This window comes from Schistocerca cancellata, chromosome 2 (assembly GCF_023864275.1).
Source record: "Schistocerca cancellata isolate TAMUIC-IGC-003103 chromosome 2, iqSchCanc2.1, whole genome shotgun sequence".
NCBI lineage: Eukaryota > Metazoa > Arthropoda > Insecta > Orthoptera > Acrididae > Schistocerca > Schistocerca cancellata.
Window position 1 is genome coordinate 122,307,876 of NC_064627.1, and position 15,955 is coordinate 122,323,830.

The 15,955-nt window shown below is 46.5% G+C and overlaps 1 protein-coding gene across 1 annotated transcript in view; it reads right to left on the reverse strand.

Moving 5' to 3' along the window:
• Positions 1 to 15,566, reverse strand: part of LOC126151526 (cuticle protein 19-like) — a 42,497-nt gene extending 26,931 nt beyond the window's left edge. Inside the window, exons 1-2 of the mRNA XM_049915947.1 lie at positions 15,387 to 15,566; positions 15,035 to 15,279 (exon numbers count right to left, since the gene is read on the reverse strand). Coding sequence (XP_049771904.1) covers positions 15,035 to 15,279; positions 15,387 to 15,566 — 425 coding nt within the window. The remainder of the gene's footprint in view (positions 1 to 15,034; positions 15,280 to 15,386) is intronic.
• Between the last annotated feature and the right edge of the window lie 389 nt (positions 15,567 to 15,955).

Below are 15,955 nucleotides of genomic sequence, written 5' to 3' on the forward strand. Positions count from 1 at the left end.
GTTCCACAGGACTACATCCAGCATCTCTACGATCGTCTCCATGGGAGAATAGCAGCCTGCATTGCTGCGAAAGGTGGATATACACTGTACGAGTGCCGACATTGTGCATGCTCTGTTGCCTGTGTCTATGTGCCTGTGGTTCTGTCAGTGTGATCATGTGATGTATCTGACCCCAGGAATGTGTCAATAAAGTTTCCCCTTCCTGGGACAATGAATTCACGGTGTTCTTATTTCAATTTCCAGGAGTGTATTTTAATAAACAGGTATAGGTCCAATAATGTATTGTCAAAAAAAAAATATGTTCCGCAAGGCCCGTCCTTTCCTTCTCGGGAATGAACGATAGCCGAGTAAAAAAACATTTCGGGAATGAACTCGTGGGGTCGGGCCATTGGACCAATAGTGGGCCTCTGTGTCTGTGTGTGTGGGGTGGGGGGGGGGGGGACTGTGTGTGTGTGGGGGGGGGGGGCGCTGTGTGTGTGTGTGTGTGTGTGTGTGTGTGTGTGTGTGTGTGTGCATCCCTACCGTACAACGTCGAGAGCTACCGACGCCTGCGATCGCGTTCTTGTACAACTAGTAAACCCATGATCGCTTAAAGAATCTAACTCATGTATCAGGAGAAGTCAAAAAAGTAAAGGGATATCTGCAATTTCTCGCCGTAGGGCTTGGTAAACACTGTTAGTATCCAGGGCTAAAGTATTGTCGTCAGCAACAATTCTATACAACGTGTCAGTCTTATTCCCGCGTTAGTCGTTGTACTGTAGCAGACCGTGAGACATGGCAGCTTCATTGTCGATTGGCGCCAAGGAGGAAAAGAGGGCAGCGGTTCGTTTCTTGTGTGACGAAGGTGTTAAACATGCGGAAATTATTCGTCAGAAGCAAGCACAGCGTTTCACAGGGACGAACTTCTCTTTCTGACGAGGGAAGATAGGGCAGGCCATCGACGTCAACAACGGAGGACGATTTTTATGGTGATGGAAAACAGACGAATCATAGTGGACGAAATCACCATATCAGTCACGGTTCAGCGTACTCCATGTTACACGACAGGCTAAATATTCGGAATGTGTGTGCGAGGTGGGTACCGAAAGAACTAACAGCGCATCGTAAGGCGCAAAGGATGGACATCTGTAGTATATGGGTTTTTACAGCGAATCGTTACTGTAGACGAAACGTGGGTGCATCATCACGACCCGGAAAGTAAGGCTGCGGGCATGATTTGGAAACACCTATCATCATCAGAAATTAAGAAATTTAAACGTCAACAATCAGCTGGTAAAATTATGCCGACACTGTTCTGGAACATGGAAGGTGCGGTAACCGTTCATTTCAGCGCAAGAGACGAAACTGTCGACTGTGAAACTAGTGTGATGTTTTGCAAACCAAACTAAATCCTGCAATCAGATCCAGACGTCGCGGAAAACTGCGAAAAGATGTCATCCTGCAGCAAGATAACGCCTGCCACATTCTGCCAAACGGACAGCCGAAACAATAGAGTTGATTCGATTTGTTGGAACATCCCCCCCCCCCCCCCCCCCAATACAGTCCAGATTTGGCTCCAAGCAATTTCCATATGTATGGGCCATCGAAGGAAACGTTCAGGGAAGGAAATTTTCAACCGGTGCAGGAGTCATTCATGTGGTGCAAAATTGGTTACAGGTGCATCCAAAAAACTTTTTTACCGACGGAATCAAAAAACTTGTGAAACATTGAGCAAAGTGCGTTAAAGGGCAGGTTATGTAGAGTACGTAAAAAATAATATATGTTTCAGTTTTCCATCATTAGAATTAATATTCCTTTTCTCAAAAGTCCCTTTACTTTTTCATTTCCCCTCGTATAAAACTGCTCTAAACGTCTGCTTATTTTAGAAATGAGTTAATGTGTTACATATTTGACTTTGAGCAAATAAGTGAGATGAAGTGTAGAGAAGGTCTGAAATTATGCTAAATGTTTACTGGAAGTCACTACATACTTAAAATCTTGAAATACGCGCGAATTTATAATGCAAAGATTTCTGTTCCCTTTATGGTGCACATGGATGATTAAACGTGTAGAGCTGTACCGTTTTTCTTGTATTGTTTCATGTCATATGATTTTATTCTGGAAACTTATGTTTCACTTACGTTATGTAGATATTTGCTCTGTTTGGTTTCGTGGACCTTCTGTTTGAGATATTCGTTTGGGCTACGGGCGGCGTTGGGATACAGTAGCCGATGTCGTGGCGTCAGAGAAAGAACAGAGCAGTCTCATCGCCAAACGCAGCTCCAAGAAATATGCCTTGATCCCTGATGAACAATACTCTTAAAGAGAATATCGAGCTTGGATGTATATTTCGGCTACACATAATATACTTAACACTACTAGCAATAATTGCTCAGGGAAAAAAAAGAAAGAAGGAAGGAAGGAAACAGAACGGGATGGTCCTATGTGAATAGAGCATCGATTCTCGGGAGTTATCATTGTTTTACATACACGGAATTTTATGGAGATTCTTTTTTCCCCGATCGTGTGATAGACATTCACTTCTTGGGCCTCAGTGATACTTGCTTTTTGCCGAATGTGGCCTGCGGACGGCGGGTTGGACACCCCTGCTATAAATGGATTAGAACATTTTCCGCAGTTGTATTCCAGAGAACCCTGCTCATGGACAATCAACATTTTTTTTGGCCCCACACCACCTCTCCCTATTTTCCTTGAGGGATACCTTAATGGACAATAAATCTTCGATCGACCATGGGGAGTTGGCCCTGAAGGCAAACATTAATACTGCTGAGGTCCCTCGTGCTCTACAGTGTTGAAAGCATAAATTAACTATTCTAAAATCTCGTCCCAACGTGTGTGCTCCGAATGTTAGTATGCAATCAATGCTGCCCTCAGATTACGTTTCACTTTTTGGCAAACTATAGGTTCGGGGAATATGGTGTGCCGGTTGAATTCCTAACCCATGAAAAAATTTAATAAAACCCTCGAAGACTGGAGGTAAATGACGTGCCATTATTGGAAAACTAAAACTTGACGAGGACCGAAGGTACTGAAAACTCTCTTCAAACAGTATATCACAGATTGTGTGGTTGCCGCTCTATTGGGAAACGACCAAGATAATCTTGGAAAGGTGCTTATTTATTTCCTGCCTGCGACCTTGGAAATGGACCCACAAAATCAATATAAAATTTGTCCTGAGGCCCTTCTACCGGCTTTTTGGCCAACATGCCTTCCTTAGTGTCCTGAAGTGGTTTACCAATGGAACATGTCTTGTATGCCTATAGCACTGCCCTAATATCTCCGTCCATTCCTTTCTACACCAATTCCCCGCAAGTTTTGGCATGTGTTTTATAGACACTCAGTTGTCCACTCACTGTTGACTGGTGATAAGAGGCAAATAACATGTCCTGATTTTACAGGCATCACTATTCTAGACCGATTCTACTCCTTGAATTACAATACAATATACGACCTCTCGTCGAATACAGCCTGCCCAATTCCCGACATTCCACACACTGTCTAATCGCCCTTAATGACTCATCCTCTTCTTTATATTTGACGATAATCTTGAACAGCACAGGGAAATCCCCCAGTTTAGGATTCACCCCATGTGGTTTACCACCCGGTTCAGGCGACAGATCGTTCTCCTCCCAATCGTCATGACACATGCGACTCAGTCTGTCCTCAGTAACATTTTCGGTCCCTCATACATGTTTGGCCGCAAACTGAAAAACCAAAATTCACGTAGCCCGCTTGGCAAGCCGATCTGTGCACCTCGGTCTTGTCTGTCTCTAACTGAAAGGGCTGCTGCTGCTGATAGAACCTCAATTTCTCCAGCGTGAACAGAACTAACGACACCTTATGTTAGTAAAGAGAGTACTTCTCCAGCGGGGATAGGCCTCTAGTTTACAGCTTCCTCTAGTAACACGTACTGGTGTCCAAAATCAAAGCAACAAACCACTGTTTCCACGTCCTGTGTCTAATTCACGATATAATCATACCAACTCTCAACAGAGATCCGTACGATCGTCTCCTGCACGTAAGATGGCGTTCCAGTCAACTGACAACCACGCCAAAGATGACGTCAGGGCACCTATCAAACGGGATACTGTTGGCTGGGAAGCCCCACATCCACAATCACTGTGTACACAGTCACAGACGGTACAGTATGGCACAGAGGACACGCCTACCAGGTTCACTGCAGTGGAGGGCCATGGGAAGAATGGAAGTAGGACAGTCGCAAACCGATGTGGCCCGATCACTTAATGTGAATCGTTATGTTGTGTTTCGGTTGTGGCGACAGTTTATAGAGATCGAAACTGTATCACGAAGATCAGGCCAGGGCCGACCACGTGTAAAATCATAAAGAGAAAACTATTATTCGGCTGTTAGAGCACGACGGTACCGCCTTAGCACTCACGGCAACTAGCATCTGACCTCGCAGCATCCACTGGAAGTGCTGTAGAGAGGCAAACGGTGTACAGAAGGCTTAGGCAGGATGGCCTTCATTGTCGGATACTTGCTGCACGTGTACCTCTGAAGCGTCTTCACAGAAGGCAATGTCTAGAGTGGAGCCATCAACATACCACCTGGACTGTCGATGTTCTTTTCACAGATGAATCCCGATTTAGTTTGGACAGTGATTCTCTGCGGATTCGCATCTGGAGGGAACGTGGAATACGATTACTCAACCCAACCAATGTGGAAAGAGACTGATATCGAGGATGATCCCTAATTGTGTGTGCAGGGATTACATTGACCACTCGAACACCTCTTCATGAAATTGTACGGTTAAGTCGGCAAGGTTTAACTGCTGTCAGGTATCGTGCCGAGATCTTGGGACCTCGTGTACTGTTGTTGCGAGGTGCTGTGGGTGCAGACTTCGTATTGCTGGACGATGATGCTCGACCTCATACAGCACGCGTGGTTGATGTTTTCTTGGATACGGAAGATATTGCACACATGGCGTGACCTGCTCGCTCTCCCGATTTGAATCCCACAGAGATGTCTGGGCTGCACTAGGGGACACGGGTTTCACCACGGCAGCTTCCGCCACCCACTCTCCAAGACTTGCCAGCAGCGCTGTAGGAAGAATAGGTGTCATTGCCTTAACATGAGATTGATGACATCATTTACATCGTGCCCCGTCGTTCGACCGGCCTGTGTTGCTGCTAGAGGGGGCCACACCCCATACTGAGCACATTAACCAGCTGTCGCAATGTGTGTGTAAATCCTTCAAGTTGGAAAAAGAACGAATAACATTTTTGTCTATCGTTATGCCTGTTGCAGTTATTTACGTTCTGTATTCTTTACATTGTTTCTAATTTACTATCACCTGATGATGCTGTTTTGTGGCAAAATAAACGTAACCTTCCGAAGTATCGGGTTGTTGCTTTAATTTTGGACGAAAGTGTAGAAGTTATTCCCTAATGTCTTAACAAAGTCCTATAATCTTGTCTCTGCTTCTTGTCTGTGGTCTCCCCCTTCCTCCCCCTTAGGTGGAGGATATCCGTATTACTTGTAGACACATCAAAAAAAAAAGTTTTGCATCACCCCGGTTCCCAGAACTCCTGAAGATAGACGTTGACTGTGGATATTGTGTCACAGACACAGTCCCTTTGACTGTTCGGAGACGTCACTAAACCCTACCAAAGATATAAACTACCATGTATGAGCAGCGCCTATTAGACCGAGGGGATCCGACAGCCGATCAGTTCCAGTTAATTTAGAATCTGTGGTAAGGTCTTATGGGACCAAACTCCTGAGGTCACCGGTCCCTAGGCTTACTCACTACTTACTCTAACTTAAACTAAGTTACGCTAAGGACAACACACACACCCATACCCAAAGGAGGACTCGAACCTACGACGGGGGGGGGGGGGGGGCGGAAGCCGCGCGAACCGTGACAAGACGCCTGAGACCGTGCAGCTACCCCGCGTGTGGCAGTTCGTTATTCCACCAGGAAGGAGGTACAGGGCTCGTGTTATCTGTAGTTCAACCATGCCTAGACGGTCAATACCACGGTTCGATCGCGTCCGCATTGTTACATTGTTCCAAGAAGGACTCTCAAGAAGATGAGTGTCCAGGCGTCTCGGAGAACCAAAGAGATGTTGTTCGGACATGGAGTAGATACAGAGCCAGGAACTATCTATGACATGCTTCGCTCAGGATGCCCAAGGGCTACTATTGCTGTGGATGATCGCTACCTACGGATTATGGCTTGGAGTAACCCTGGCAGGAACGCCATCATATTGAATAATGCTCTTCGTGCAGCCACATGACGGCGTGTTACGACTGAAACAGTACGCAATAGGCTTAATGATGTGCAACTTCATTCCCGACGTCCATGACGAGGTCCATCTTTGCAACCACGTCACCATGCAGTGCGGTACAGATGGGCCCAACAACATGCCGAATGGACCGCTCAGAATTGGCATCACGTTCTGTTCACCGCTGAGTGTCGCATATGCCTTCAGCCAGACAATCGTCAGAGACGTGTTTGGAGGCAACCCGGTCAGGCTTAACACATTAGACATACCGTCCAGCGAGAGCAGCAAGGTGGAGCTTCCCAGCTGTTTTGGGGTGGCATTATGTGGGGCCGACGTACGCCGCTGGTGGTCATGGAAGGCGCCGTAAAAGCTGTACGATACGTGAATGCCATCCTCCTACCAATAGTGCAACCATGTCGGCAGCATATTGGCGAAGCATTCGTCTTCATGGACGACAATTCGAGCCCTCATCGTGCACATCTTGTGAATTACTTCCTTCAGCATAACGACATCGCTCGTCTAGAGTGGCCAGCATGTTTCCCAGACATGAACCCTTATCGAACATGCCTGGGATCGATTGAAAAGGGCTCTTTATGGACGATGCTGTTTATGGACGACGTGACTCACCAACCACTCTGAGGGATCTACGTCGAATCGGCGTTGAGGAGTGGGACAATCTGGAGCAACAGTGTCTTGATGAACTTGTAGATAGTACGCCACGACGAATCCAGGCATACATCAATGCAAGAGGACATGCTACTGGGTATTAGAGGTACCGGTGTGTACAGCAATCTGGACCACCACCTTTTGAAGGTCTCGCTGTATGGTGGTATAACATGCAATGTGTGGTTTTCATGAGCGATAAAAAAGGCGGAAATGATGCTTATGTAGATCTCTATTCCAGTTTTCTGTACAGGTTCCGGAACTCTCGGAGCCGAATTCTTGCAAATAAACTTTTTCGATGTGTGTATTAACAGTCCATCCAATATTCTACATCTACATCTACATCTACATGATTACTCTGCAATTCACAATTAGATGCCTGGCAGAGAATTCATCGAATCACCTTTAAGCTACATCTCTATCGTTCCACTCTTGAAAAGCACGAGGGCAAAACGAACACCTATATCTTTCCATGCAGGCTCTGATTTCTCTTATTTTACTGTGATGATCATCTTTTCCTATGTAGATGAGCGCCAACAGAATATCTTCGCACTCTGAGGAGAAAGATGGTGACTGAAATGTCATGAGAAGGTCCTGCCTCAGCCAAAAACACCTTTGTTTTAATGACTGCCACCCCAATTCGCGTATCACACCAATGTCACTCTGTCCCCTATTTGGCGATAATACAAAACGAGCTGTCCTTTGAACTTTTTTCGATATCCTCCGCCAATCCTAACTGATGCAGATCCCACATCACAAAGCAATACTCCAGAAGGTGGCGGACAATCGTAGTGTAAGCAGTCTCTTTAGCAGATCTGTTAAATTTTGTAAGTGTTCTGCCACTAAACCAAAGTTTTTGGTTTGCTTTCCTCACAACATTGTCTATGTGATCGTTCCAGTTTAAGTTATTTGTAATTGTACTCCTTAAGTATTTAGTTAAGTTTACCGCCATTAAATTTGTGTGATTTGCCGTGTAACTGAAATTTAGCGCATTCTTTTTAGTGCTCATGTGGATGGCTTCACACTTTTCATGAGGTAGAGTCATTTGTCTAAATCATTTTACAATTCGTTTTAATCATCTGATGACTTTACATGACGGTAAATGACAGCAGCATCTGCAAACAATCTAAGAGAGCTGCTCAGATTGACTCCTAAATCGTTTATATACGTCAGGAACAACAGAAGACCTCCTTGGGCAACGCCAAAAATTACTTCCGTTGGTTCTCCTCTTTTCCGGTTTTTCCGAAAGTCCATGATTCACTTCACATAATGCCCTGCTCCAAACGTACATATCTAATAATCATATGGTTTTCGAATGCTGCAGTAAGGGAAGAATAGAAGAGTTGGGGAGTATGGGCTCGGTAGTAAGAATGAGAGAAGAGAAAGGGTGATTGAACCTACTGTAGCAAACACACTGTTCAAAACTCACTTGGAAAAGGCAGGGAGGCAGGAAAAGATTTCAGCTAAATTATATCATGGTGAGACAGAGGTTTCGAAATATCAGATTGTAAGGCGTACTCGAGAAGAGACAAAACTGAGATGTTTCTTTCTTTTTTGTGGGGGAGGGGGGATGATGGGAGTGGGGAGGGGGTAGGGCGATTCTCAACGGTTTGATGCGGCCCGCCACGAATTCCTCTCCCGTGACAAAATGTTCCTCTCAGAGTAGGACTTACACCAAACGTCGCAATTGTTTGTTGGATATAGTCCAATGACCGTTTCCACCTGTAGTTTTTATCCTCTACAACTGCCTCAAGTACCGTGGAAGTTATTCTCCACATTCGTCTGACTAGAAACCAGTATCTTCTTTCCGTTTCACTTTACTGACCCCTCTATATCATGAGTGAGCCTTCATATTTCCCTTTCAAGATTTTCTATGTTCTCTACAGCTCTCAGATGTCTGACATTTCACGCTCCGACTCGTAGAATGTTGTCCTTTTGTTGGTTGTTCATTCTGTTTCTCATGATCACCTCCCTCGTAGCAGTGCCCTCCCGGAAATTAGGCGCTCAGGATCAGTTTGCCACTCCAAGGGAAGGAGGATACCCCGTACCTCTGTCCGCTCCTCCGCCCTCTTTGACAAAGCCATTTACAAAACGAGGGCGAAACTTTGTATCAGAAGTCTTCGGCTGACATTGCTAATTACTTTCATACAAAATTTAAGCAACCTAGGACTTTTTGATTATTAGTCACAGACGCTGCTCCTAGACCATATACCGTCGTCTTATAACGCAAACTTCGTATCTCAGAAAGCACAAATTTTACAGAAGATGAAATAAACTAATTTTGAATTACGAGTTTTTCATTCTATCTGACCTAATATTTATACTTGGTTGACAAGCCTAACTGTAGCATTTTAGAGGTAAAATTATCGAGAATACTGACAAATATCTTATGTTAAAGTGTATGTAGTTATCGGTGATAAACATATGCTTTGGCTATCGAAAACACGTATAACAAACATCACAAGTTATATCTAGTTTCCTAACTTAACATGGTTGCCTAGCAATTAGGCACCAGAGCGCAGCACAATTTCTCTTTGGCTTACTAATAGTTGAGATACGAGATATTTTATCTAATAATGCAATAAAACACCTACGAGATAATCCATTTTTGTGTTGCTGTGTTCTCTGGAAGATATGGCACACAGCCAACCGTAAAATAGCGTCGAGTTGCCTAATAGTAAGGTGCCAACCTCCAGCGAGTGTACCACTCGAGAAGGTCTATTTCGTGCTTCCGCCATACGTCACTCAAATACTCCTCAAACAGACATGCATCCGCCAAAGCCGACTCGCGGCTCCACTCAATATCATCGCACAGTATGAACAGTAACTCGCCATAGCATCACGGCTATAACTAGTCGCCACTAAGAAGGGCCCACCGCTCCCGCCGGAGATTCGAGTCCTGCCTCGGGCATGGGTATGGGTGTTGTTCTTAGCATAAGTTAGTTTAAGTTAGTTTAATTAGTATGACGGTCTAGCGACCGATGACCTCAGCAATTTCGTCCCTTAGGAATTCACACACATTTGAAGGGCCTACATGGACATTCTACAAGTGATCGCAGTTATAGTTTACTGGATTCAGAGGCAGAACATAGTTGAAAGCAGGTCATTGGGAGTGAGAACCGTACTATTGGCACGGATTGTACAGGGCTATTACAAATGATTGAAGCGATTTCATAAATTCACTGTAGCTCCATTCATTGACATATGGTCACGACACACTACAGATACGTAGAAAAACTCAAAGTTTTGTTCGGCTGAAGTCGCACTTCAGATTTCTGCCGCCAGAGCGCTCAAGAGCGCAGTGAGACAAAATGGAGACAGGAGCCGAGAAAGCGTATGTCGTGCTTGAAATGCACTCACATCAGTCAGTCATAACAGTGCAACGACACTTCAGGACGAAGTTCAACAAAGATCCACCAACTGCTAACTCCATTCGCCGATGGTATGCGCAGTTTAAAGCTTCTGGATGCCTCTGTAAGGGGAAATCAACGGGTCGGCCTGCAGTGAGCGAAGAAACGGTTGAACGCGTACGGGCAAGTTTCACGCATAGTGATGTGAAAGATTCAGTGTTTAAACCTCCTCTACCAAGAAACGTGCCAGAACTGCGAGCTCGCATCAACAATGCTTTCGAACTCATTGATGGGGACATGCTGCGCCGAGTGTGGGAGGAACTTGATTATCGGCTTCATGTCTGCCGAATCACTAAAGGGGCACATATCGAACATTTGTGAATGCCTAAAAAAAACTTTTTGAGTTTTTGTATGAGTGTGCAAAGCATTGTGGAAATATCTCAAATAGTAAAGTTATTGTGGAGCTGTGAAATCGCTTCAATCATTTGTAATAACCCTGTATTTATATTGCTGTTAATTATTATAAATTTTCTATTGATAAATCATTGTAAATTGTTTCTAATCTTGATACCTTTGCCGTAGTGTGACCTAACTGTGAAGAGAATGTATAGTTCCTGAGTGCAAGCAAGGCACCTCATGACAGCAACTACCTGCTCTGTCAAGGGGTTCTCTTCCTGCCACATTTATGTATTTGACGTCAAGTACATTTGGTGAACAGAACATACAGTACGTTCTGAAGCACACGTGGAGTCACCGAGGAGAGGTCATTAGAAATGCGCATTTTAAGTTCGGATGTTGTATTCGGCAAATGAATCACATACACAAGGTCGTTCATATAACATCACAAAAAGCAATCCGTAGGTGTCAGGTTCGGAGACTGGTGGCCAAGGGCAGCGTGTTATGTCCAGTTTTTTCCGATTCACTGGTTTGGAAAGTGTGATTTAAGTATGTGAGCCCGCGGAACGATCGAAATTCTGTATTTTCATTTCATTCTCTGTGATGTATCACCAATCATTAAATGGCTACAGCCCTTTGTGATCACTGTAATCTTCTTGAATTGCCCAGTCTTAGCAGCTTCACTCTGTATACCTGTTTGATATTTAAAATTTGTTAAGTGTGGTGTAGGACAAAATGTTGTGGCGTATCAAGACAGCCACGCCACTCGGAAGTAGCCGAAATGCACGCGTTACACACGCCGGCTGGCGTGAGGTCTGAAACAGGATACGTAATGAATGCTATAAAGAAAAGTACGTAGCTTCTGTAATACTTAACTTTAATCCATCATTTGTATACAGCATTCTTGATGATACAAGTAAGACTCTCAGATATGGTTAATGGCGCCTTGCTAGGTCGTAGCCATGGACTTAGCTGAAGGCTATTCTAACTATCTCTCGGCAAATGAGAGAAAGGCTTCGTCAGTGTAGTCGCTAGCAAAGTCGTCGTACAACTGGGGCGAGTGCTAGTACGTCTCATCTAGACCTGCCGTGTGGTGGCGCTCGGTCTGCAATTACTGACAGTGGCAACACGCGGGTCCGACATGTACTAATGGACCGCGGCCGATTTAAAGCTACCACCTAGCAAGTGTGGTGTCTGGCGGTGACACCACACAAAATGTGTCTCATGAAAGAACTGCACAGTGTAACCGAAGTAATCCTGCTTTGTATGTACGCTTTATTTTCGTAGTTTCGCTGTGTTACACTTGAAAACGGTTAAAGACCGAAATTGCCATGGTCGATTTTATAAACAAATAATTACAAGAGACAAAGGCGAAGTCAATGTCTTCTAATCAGATTTATATGTCTGTGCACTTCAACCAAGAAAAAAATTCAGTTGAGACTACTATTATTGAACGAAAGTTAGATATCAGATGTTTGCATCCCTGGATTTTTTTATACACTCCTGGAAATTGAAATAAGAACACCGTGAATTCATTGTCCCAGGAAGGGGAAACTTTATTGACACAGTCCTGGGGTCAGATACATCACATGATCACACTGACAGAACCACAGGCACATAGACACAGGCAACAGAGCATGCACAATGTCGGCACTAGTACAGTGTATATCCACCTTTCGCAGCAATGCAGGCTGCTATTCTCCCATGGAGACGATCGTAGAGATGCTGGATGTAGTCCTGTGGAACGGCTTGCCATGCCATTTCCACCTGGCGCCTCAGTTGGACCAGCGTTCGTGCTGGACGTGCAGACCGCGTGAGACGACGCTTCATCCAGTCCCAAACATGCTCAATGGGGGACAGATCCGGAGATCTTGCTGGCCAGGGTAGTTGACTTACACCTTCTAGAGCACGTTGGGTGGCACGGGATACATGCGGACGTGCATTGTCCTGTTGGAACAGCAAGTTCCCTTGTCGGTCTAGGAATGGTAGAACGATGGGTTCGATGACGGTTTGGATGTACCGAGCACTATTCAGTGTCCCCTCGACGATCACCAGTGGTGTACGGCCAGTGTAGGAGATCGCTCCCCACACCATGATGCCGGGTGTTGGCCCTGTGTGCCTCGGTCGTATGCAGTCCTGATTGTGGCGCTCACCTGCACGGTGCCAAACACGCATACGACCATCATTGGCACCAAGGCAGAAGCGACTCTCATCGCTGAAGACGACACGTCTCCATTCGTCCCTCCATTCACGCCTGTCGCGACACCACTGGAGGCGGGCTGCACGATGTTGGGGCATGAGCGGAAGACGGCCTAACGGTGTGCGGGACCGTAGCCCAGCTTCATGGAGACGGTTGCGAATGGTCCTCGCCGATACCCCAGGAGCAACAGTGTCCCTAATTTGCTGGGAAGTGGCGGTGCGGTCCCCTACGGCACTGCGTAGGATCCTACGGTCTTGGCATGCATCCGTGCGTCGCTGCGGTCCGGTCCCAGGTCGACGGGCACGTGCACCTTCCGCCGACCACTGGCGACAACATCGATGTACTGTGGAGACCTCACGCCCCACGTGTTGAGCAATTCGGCGGTACGTCCACCCGGCCTCCCGCATGCCCACTATACGCCCTCGGTCAAAGTCCGTCAACTGCACATACGGTTCACGTCCACGCTGTCGCGGCATGCTACCAGTGTTAAAGACTGCGATGGAGCTCCGTATGCCACGGCAAACTGGCTGACACCGACAGCGGCGGTGCACAAATGCTGCGCGGCTAGCGCCATTCGACGGCCAACACCGCGGTTCCTGGTGTGTCCGCTGTGCCGTGCGTGTGATCATTGCTTGTATAGCCCTCTCGCAGTGTCCGGAGCAAGTATGGTGGGTCTGACACACCGGTGTCAATGTGTTCTTTTTTCCATTTCCAGGAGTGTATATGGGCATAGGCCCGTGGTACCAGACACGCTTCTGTGCCGAAAATATCGTCTGATAATGCTTTAGATAATCATAGGAGGCTAAATAAAACAAACAGCGCCAACTCTTCGGCACAAAAAGCTCGATGACAGACGTGCGTGAGACACCGTGATCTTAGAAAGCGGCCTGGTCGTGCCACGGCTGCCTAGTTTTCGTTTCTGCATGTTCTGAATAGGCGACAGCGTCTATTTAAAGAAAGCTATTTATCGCAATCCTCAGCATGTCTTTGAGAAATAAACGTGATACCTGTCCGTTCTTAGTAATTTTGGACTATAATATGCTCAAATGGCTCTGAGCACTATGGGACTTAACATCTGAGGTCATCAGTCCCCTAGAACTTAGAACTACTTAAACCTAACTAACCTAAGGACATCACACACATCCATGCCCGAGGCAGGATTCGAACCTGCGACTGTGGCGGTCGCGCGGTTCCAGACTGCAGCGCCTAGAACCGCTCGGCCACACTGGCCGTAATATGCTCAGAACATGCTGTAATATGCTAATATACCCTACAATATCGAATAAGCGATTGTTCATTTCATCACAACAATAGAATGGTATCTGTTTTTTTTTTTGGAGATCTGGGACTACATTCGGGACCGACCAAAATTTTCGATTTCCAATGGCGTTGTATTAATAATTTTTAGGTATTTCATAATGAGTTTCTGAGTACTGCACATATTTAAGTTATTTTCTAACATAATAGTTTGAGTAATTTCTAAAATTTTGATGCATCACACCAACTTTTTAAATTTAGTATTTTCATCATATTTTGTCCTAGAACAATGCACTGACCACCAATCTAAACTTTTCATTTTTAAAATCTAAGCTCAGGACGGAGATGAGTAAACAGTTCGGTTTTCTGAGTTTGTTTAAGTTTCATACTACCGTTTGAGTCTTTATAGGCGCTGGTGATGTATCCAGTATTTGGAGACTACACGTTAGGCAGAAAAACTTGTCTTGGAACACGGCGTAACACCGACATAACAAAAGTCATTTTTAATAGCTTCAGTGAGAGGGTATTTAGGTCAAACAAAAAAAAAGACGGCAGTAAACAAAGTAATATTTATTTAAAAAATATTGCACATATTTGTTGACCAGAACAATATCGATGTGTAACAACCGTCCGTCGTCATTTCGACGACAAACGCTAAGAGCGTGCGTCAACACGCCAATAACAAGCAACGGTCGTCTTTCGAGAATCGTCGATATCCCCTGATTCGGTCACCCGGGCGCACAGCACACACAGCAAGAAACATTTTAACTTATGGCGGGAGGAAAGCAGTACATTAGCGGGGTACGGAGCGGGAAACGCGTTACGGTAGCGAGGGTCGTCGTACAGGCGGTGGGCTCGGCGCCGCCTAGCCGGGGTACGGCAGGGGTGCGTGGGGGGCGGGCGGGGGCGGCAGCGTGGGCGGCTGCGGGGGCGGCGGCGCGGGGTGTCCGAGGCGCTTGACCTCGGCGCGGAAGCCGTTGTGCGGGTCGGCGGTGTACTCGACGATGCGCGTCGTGCCGTCGGCGTCGACGAGCGAGTAGGCGCCTCGGACGGTGTCGCCGTCGCGGTGCTCCCACTGCGTCTTGGCGTCGCCCGTGTGGCCGTCGCGCACCGCGTAGTCGAACCGGTAGCTGGCCGGCGCCACGTAGTCGTAGATGATCTCGTGCTGCGGGGGCGGCGGCGGCGGCGGCGGGGGCGGCGCGTGGGGCAGCAGCCCGGCGTGGGCGGCGGCCAGCAGGCAGCCCAGGACCAGTGCTATCTTCATCGTGTTGCTGCCGCTGCTGCTGCTGCTGCTGGAGAAGGTGGTGGTGTTTTGACACGGATGGCCGGTGTGTGGCTACCACGGCGCGCGCAGCCCCTTATATACACGAAAAGCTTCCGCGTGGACTCGAGCGCGAAAGTGGGCGCTGGGTCGCCGGTTGGGACACGACGCAGACCACCATTATGGCACATCGGCACGCTCGGCTAAGAACGGCACGACTTAATGACCACTCGCAGCTACCGCACTGCCGAATAACGCCTTTAAACAGTCTATCTGATAAGTGTTATTGTCACCTCTCGCTGTTGCGCTGTTTCATATGGACCCCCTTACTGTGTGGCCCTGATTCTATTGTCCGCTACGGCAGTAACAGAGTGTGCCTACGACAAAGGGTACCTTACCGACAGTTGATACTACAACGGCACATTACTAGTGAAACCTCCGTAACAATAAAAATAACACTACAGTCGGAATTGTAGAAAGACGGATATCAATCACAAAATAGTCCTGGAAATTTGAAAAAATAGAACCAATGAAATCAGACAAATGAAGTATAAAAACAAAAAGGTGAACCAGTAATTAC